At 56.8% G+C, this 6,932-nt stretch overlaps 1 protein-coding gene across 1 annotated transcript in view; it reads right to left on the reverse strand.

Annotated features, from left to right (window-relative positions):
* MAP3K12 (mitogen-activated protein kinase kinase kinase 12) overlaps positions 1-6,932 on the reverse strand; it is a 17,298-nt gene that overhangs the window by 2,431 nt on the left and 7,935 nt on the right. Inside the window, exons 2-10 of the mRNA XM_077753495.1 lie at positions 3,683-4,164; positions 3,171-3,354; positions 2,562-2,753; positions 2,125-2,283; positions 1,816-1,974; positions 1,031-1,139; positions 689-798; positions 447-563; positions 207-355 (exon numbers count right to left, since the gene is read on the reverse strand). Coding sequence (XP_077609621.1) covers positions 207-355; positions 447-563; positions 689-798; positions 1,031-1,139; positions 1,816-1,974; positions 2,125-2,283; positions 2,562-2,753; positions 3,171-3,354; positions 3,683-4,127 — 1,624 coding nt within the window. The 5' untranslated portion in view covers positions 4,128-4,164. The remainder of the gene's footprint in view (positions 1-206; positions 356-446; positions 564-688; positions 799-1,030; positions 1,140-1,815; positions 1,975-2,124; positions 2,284-2,561; positions 2,754-3,170; positions 3,355-3,682; positions 4,165-6,932) is intronic.

Raw genomic sequence — 6,932 nt, forward strand, 5'->3', positions numbered from 1 at the left:
GGATATTTGGGGTGGGGGGGGGGGGGGGAGGAGGGAAAAAGTACAAGTCTGAGATTCGCAAATTTACCAACTGAAAGCCCTCCCTAACTTTGGGTGGTACGGAGCACACGTCCCCACCTATATAGATCCATCTTCCTGGCATCCTTAACCTCTACCCCTGCCTTCGGCATCCCCCTTGCCATTCTTAAGCCTTGGCATTTGTGAACTCTGGTCCCACCTTTTACTGTGGGGTGACAGTTTCTGTGGGACATTCCTCTTCTTGATGAGCTTCTCCATCGTGTTCCCATGCAGAAGGCCTCGGGAAGGGTGTGACTTCAGCAGACCTGGACACCTCCGCTCTAAAGCTTGTTCCCTCCTGAAGACCAGACACCTCAGTAGGGCATGTGGTTGGAAAGGGGGGGCCCAGGGTCACACGGAGATTTGGTCCCTAGGGGGCATGCGGTTACCTGAGCAGCTCCCGCTCCTTGAGCTCCAACTGCAACATGAGGGCATTAAGTTCCATGTACAGGTTGTTGGCCCTCTCCAACTTCCTTTCATAGTGCTCCCTGATGTCCAAGGCGTGTCTGAAACAGGCACAAGGGGCTCACAGCTGAACTAGGTCACCTGGTGCTGTAATCCATCCCAGTCTCTGGGACCTGGCCCACGGCCCCCGCTGTTGACACGGTTCCCTTCCCAGACAGGCACACACCTGAGCTCCTCCCTCCTCCGCATCACCAGCTCCTCTTCTAGGCGGTGCAGACAGGTCCCTTCGGACTTAATTTTTTCAAAGTGCAGCTTTACCTCTTCGCGCCACTCTGCCTAGGGGGCGGGCAGACAATGAGGGGTGAGGGGCCGCACACCTGTAGGAAGCCTGGATGGGTGCTGCGCTGTTACAGACAGACTGGGAGCGAGAAGGGAGCAGGTGCCAGACTGGTCAAGATGGGGTCTCCGCCCTCTAAGAGCTAACCTCCCATTCAGTCGGCCCTTTCCCGCCCCCTCCCCCCACCAGGGCAGGAGTTGACGACGTAGGACTTTCCCACCCACAGCACACCTGGGACTTGAAGTAAGTCTCCTGGGGTGTGGAGAGGACGTCGGCCGAGGCGATGTCCAGATGCAGCAGGATCTGGCGGAATGATGGACGATTTCGTGGCTTGCTGTTCCTGGAGGGAATGGGAGTCGGGGGAGGCAAAGGAATTATTTCAGGGAAGACCGGAAAGGAACCAGAGCATCCTTTCCCAAAGCAGGTCCTGGAGAATCCTAGAAAGTACTCTATGGCAAAAGTCCTGCAGGAAGGAAACCTCTTTAATCCTACTTTCCAAGTTGGTTTGCCAAAACCTTTTTCTGAGTTAATTCCGTTAATAGAAACATACTTTAAAGTAAATGGTTACCAAAGATTAGAAATCTCCAACCTCCCTTCAGAGTCTAGGTTCCAAACAGGAGTTCAAGGCCCTCGCCTTCCTGAGTTCTAAGGCAGCCACCGTGAGGCTCAAACCGCCATGCTCAGTGGCTGTGCCTGCCCTTCCCAGGCACACCAGAGCAGCTCTGGGCAGCAGATACTGGCCGCCCTGTTTTACAGACGAGGGTGCCACTTGCTCAGCGTTGCATAGAGCGATCTAGTGGACGCTCGCAGGTTCTGGATCAGTCCAGCAACACTCCGCTGGAAGTTGCAGTCCTCTTGATCCGTGCCCTGAATCCTGGGGCCTTGGAAAGCCATATGGGGGAGGTCTGTCCCTTTTTCCGCCTTCAGGATTCTGGGCCTGGACTGCCTGGGTCCTAGGTGCTGGCTTAACCATCAGCGACAACCCTCCGTTCCCAGCTTTGCCAGGCCATCCTTACCAGCACTGGCGAAGCAGAATTTTGAAGCCGTCTGGGCAGCTGGAGGGCACAGGCAGATGGAGGCTGTTGCTTCCTACACCCCAGATGATGGCTGAGGAATCCACGTCTTTGTAGGGGATCTCACCAGTCAGCAGCTCCCACAGCACCACACCAAAGGACCTGGGGATAAAAGGGGACATCCCTTGGGAGGGGCTCCCTCGAGAGGCCCTGGCTGCTGGGCTCCTCTCCTTGCACTCAGGCCCCCGAAACCCCCTCCCTGTCCCCGGGGTTGGCCACCGGCCAGTCTCAGTCCTCAAACCTGGCCCTCACCAGATGTCGACCTTCTCAGACACAGGCTCGTTGCGGATCACTTCAGGGGCCATCCAGGCTACTGTCCCTGCAAAGGACATCTTGGTGCTCTTGTCACTCAGCTCCTTGGAAGTGCCAAAATCGGAGATCTTCACCACATCGTCGTACGTGATTAGCATGCTGGTAAAGATCGTAGTCAGCTGGGGTCCAGGCCCCTCCGCACCTCATCTAAGCTGCAGCAACTCCCTAACTTTCTGTTTTAAGTCATTTGGGACACCCACAGGTACGGGGCTTGCCACAGCCCTCCCAAGACAGGACTGTCATTTGAGAGGGGTTTTTGAGACGGCCACGTGAGCTTAGGACAGGGTTTGGAAGCTGGGACGTGGCTACGCTAAGAGGTGGGGTCACCTGCAGGAGACCATGCACACCAGCTTCTCTGTGCTCGCTTGCTTACTCACTTGGGGGACTTGAGGTCTCTATGGATAATCTTGTGCAGGTGCAGGTAGTTCATGCCACCGGCGATGCCCATGGACCAGTCAACCAGCAATGAGGGGGTGACAGGGCGGCCAGCCCGCAGTACCTCATACAGCTGGCCCTGGGCGCAGAACTCCATGAGGATGCAGTAGCAGGGAGCCTGGGTGCACACGCCCCTGGGGGCCAAACAGTGGTGTGAGGGCCTCAGCCGGCCTAGCACTCCCGATTCACACCTGGAACCCCCATTCCCACGCAGCCCATTCGGGCTTCGTCTTTGGGAAAAGGTGGGGTTGGGGCACCTAGGTGGCTCAGTCGATTAAGCCTCCAACTCAGGTCATGATCTCACGGTCCGTGAGTTCGAGCCCCGCATCTGGCTCCAGCTCAGAGCCTGGAGCCTGCCTTGGATTCTGTCTCACTAGCTTTCTGCCCCTCCCCAGCTTGAACTCTGTCTGTCTCTGTCTCTTTCTATCAAAAATAAACATACATTTAAAAAAACTAATTTAAAAAAAAAAAAAAAGGAAAGAATGGAGTTGATCCCTGCTGCCCAAGCAGGTCCCTGCCCACGGCAGAGTGGCCCCTGCCCTGGACCTTACTTGAAGGTGATGATGTTGGGGTGCTTCAGCTTTCGTAGGTGCTTGATGTCGGTCTCCTTCAGGTCCCGTACCTTCTTCACAGCCACCTCCTCCCCATGGAAGCGCCCCAGGAAGACAGCGCCCTGGGCCCCTGAGCCCACCCACTGCAGGTCGAGGATTTCCTCAAAGGGGACCTCCCAAAGGTCTGTGAACAGGAGGCACAGTGCCACAAGGCTCAGAGAAAGCCGCGCTCGGGGCCTTGTGATGGTCAGGCAAGGGGGACACACTGGGCTGGCCGAAATGACTCAGGGTGGCCAAGGCTGGAAAGTAGCCAAAACAGACCATGACGACTAGGTTTGGGGGGGCCCAGTATGGAACCAAACAGGCATCCTCCAAAGCACGGGGGAAGCCGGTGGCTGATGGACAGTTGAGGGGCTATGGCCGGGCTTGGGGAAACAAAGGGGCATCAGGGGATTAGGTGGGGACGTCCCACAGATCCCGGTGAGACGGGCTCCCGCGAAGACACGGCCTACCTTCTTGCTGCTGCTTGTGCTCTGTGGAGTAGGCTTTGCCGATCATGGTCCAGACAGGGCGCAGGCAGCCGAAGAGCCCTTCTAGGAAGCCACTGCCACTCTGGCACTGCAGCCGCACCTCATCTGCTCGAACTCTGGACGCCCGACTCTCAGGGGACCCAGTGGCTCCCCCTGGGCCCCCTGCATCCTGCTCGTGGAGCTGCAGGACACTATTGGCAAAAGGCTCAGGGGGCGGCTCTCCGCCTGGGGAGGGGCTGGGTCCGCCCCCACCCTGCCCACTGAGCGGCACCACATCTCGAAGTACACACTGGGTGGGCGTCAGGTCCTTCTCGGGGGTGCAATCGGAAGTGTCTGGGTCAAGCTTGCGCATAGACGCCTCACTTAGTGTGGACACGAAGCCCCCAAAGGAAGGGGAGGGTGTGCGGGTCTCGTGGAGGCAGGCCATGGCCTCTGGGCCCGGGCGTGGTGGCCAGCGGGGGGCCCTATGGAAACAAAGGCAGGAGGGATGGTGGGCCTGAGGTGCGCCAGCTTGGAACGCTCACCTTAGAGGCAGAGAGGCCTGGGCGGGGGGTCTGCGCTCATAACAGCCCAGTGACACTCGAGGGGCGCCTGGGTGGCTCAGTCGGTTGAGCACCCGACTTCGGCTCAGGTCATGATCTCACAGTTCATGGGTTCGAGCCCCGCGTCAGGCTCTGTGCTGACTGCCAGCTCAGAGCCTGGAGCTGGTTTCAGATTCTGTGCCTCCCTCTCTCTCTGACCCTCCCCTGCTCATGCTGTCTCTCTCTCTCTCTCTCAGAAATAAATAAAACATTAAAAAAATATTAAAAAAAAAAAAAAAGGAAGCAACACCCGAGCCTCACTCCCCTTGGGTCTCCTCCACGTTTCACCTGGGACCCCTCTTAGGAACGCGATCCACAAGCTTGCTCTCAAGCATCTATTAGTAACGTACCTGAGTATCCCCGTCAAGTAGACACAGGTAGCAGCCCCACTCAGGTACATACCTGCTGGTAAGCTAGGTCTGAAACTCCAGTACTCTGGCAACAGACTAGTTTCCTTATCCTCCCTCGTAAGATTACTGAAAGTCCCCTCCGGAGCTCATTTTTCATTCCCTTGAAGCTCCCATGCACACACATGCATGGTCTAAGGGTCTCTCAGACACGCCTGTTTTACTTTGAGTCTCAACTGTAGGCACACAGTAGGCACACACTTAGAGCTCCCTCGCACGGAGGCTCATGCACGTGACGCTCAGGCACTCTTCGATGACGTTCCTGGGCCTCCCACATGCCGGTGCTGCACCCGCACCCGGGGCTCCCTGCTCGTGTACTTACACGTGAAACAGCTGAGGCCTCGCGGGAACTCTAAACTCAGGTGAGAATCATCCTAAGGCACGCTCGGGGCTCTAATCAGGGTCTCCCTCTCCCGGGCTCACAGGTACACACCCGGGTAAGTGAAGCCCACAACCAATCAGCTCTCTTGTCCCCCAGCACAGCTGCGGGCAAAGGCAGAAGCATCCAGAGGGGGACGCAGGTGGGGGGAACACAGACGCAGGAGGAGGCTGCCGACTGCTTCACCCCCCATGTGCTGCCTGTCACCTGATCTGCTGCTCCCCCTGGGGGTAGGTCTCCTTTCCTCTTCCTCCATTCCCATCCCCAGCTGCCCAAACCAAGAGCCAGCTTTCCAGACAACGGAGATTTGTCCCAATTTGTAACTAGGTGCTATTTAAAAGGTAACCATTAAAATAAAAAATCTGAATTCTAGCTTTTGCCACCACCTGGCTGTGTAACCTCAGGCAAACTAGAGCTGGGCCTCAATTTCTCCAGCGGTACAAAGGGATAGACGAGCTCTCAGGCACAGCGAATTCTTCAACCTGTACCAAACCTGTCCAGAGCTTGACATCTGGAGCCATTCTGGTCTTCTGTCTCCCTCCACATCTAGTCAGCTAACAAATCATGAGCTGTGATGATTCCTGAGGGCTGTTCCTCAGAGTAGGGGCCTCCGGGAACCCCTGCATCAGAGCCTCTGAGTCACAAACGGGAGACAAGGGACAGGAATCTACACATAAAAAGGGGTCACTGGATGACGACACAGATAGACAGGTTTGGCCCCTCCTTCGGTCTCAGCTCTTGTAACAACTTCCAGGCGTCTCAAGGACTTTTTCACCGGGTGTGGGGTGGGCCTGGAACCTGCATACTTAACAAGCACCTCAGGTGATTCCTACTGGAATCGGCCCCTCTGAAAAGCTGACCCAACGCCATTCTAGTTACTGTCTTAGTTCAGGCCTCATTAGCTGTGTCACTTAGCCCGGAAGCACTGACTCTTAGTCTCCTATACTTGCACTTGCGCCGCCCCTTCCCCCCTCCATTTTCCACCAGCCTTTACAAGGATCTTTCTAAAACACAGATTGGCCAGGACCCTCTCTTCTGTTTCCAGCCCTTTAGTGACCCCCACTGCCCTTGGTCCAGCAGCCTCCTCTCCACGCTCTGGTCCCTCCCCAGCCTCCTCTCCCACTGACGCTGGTATTCGGACTAGACAGAACTGTGCCCGATACCGGGGTACCGTCAGGCTTTTGTGCCAGGACACCTAATGACAATGGCTAACTCCTACGGAAGGCTTACTATGTATGTTAGCCTCTGTCAATAGGCGCATTAACTCATTTAATCCTCAAAATGAAACTCCCCCCTAGTGACGGAGGTACTGGATAATCTGCCCAGGGTGCCTTAGATGGGAAGACGCCCAAGCTCCGCCCCCAGGCCTTCTCTGCCGGGGAGGCGCTTCTCAAGCCCCTTCTCTCCAAATCTCCATTCTGGAAGTCTGTCTCCCTCCCTTTCCCCGCCACTCTAAGTTACTGTCCCTTCTGGGGCTGGCACAGCCCCCTGCGCTTCCTCCATCATGGCTCCCGTTATCCGGGACGCACGGTGTGTTCGGGCGTGTCGGGCTCCTCTGAGAGCCTGGACTCCCAGAAGGCCTCTAGCTTTCACACGGGNCCTTTATATTCTGTAGGAAACTGAGGCTCAGAAAGCTGAAGTCACAGATCCAGCCTCTGAATCCTCAACATATGCTACGAGCCAGCGGCGCCTCGGAGGGGTTACATGTACACTGTAACGCCAAAGACAAACACAAGCCAGGAATTTACTCTGCGGGACCCGAGCGCTCCCGCCCGGCAGGTGCCCAGCGGCGAGGTCGGGACCGGGCCGCTCGCAGGTCCCGCGGGAAGCCCCAGCGGGGGCCCTTTGAGGCGGGGACGAACGGG

The sequence above is a fragment of the Crocuta crocuta genome, unplaced genomic scaffold (genome assembly GCF_008692635.1).
Source record: "Crocuta crocuta isolate KB4526 unplaced genomic scaffold, BGI_CrCroc_1.0 scaffold30, whole genome shotgun sequence".
Taxonomy (NCBI): Eukaryota; Metazoa; Chordata; class Mammalia; order Carnivora; family Hyaenidae; genus Crocuta; species Crocuta crocuta.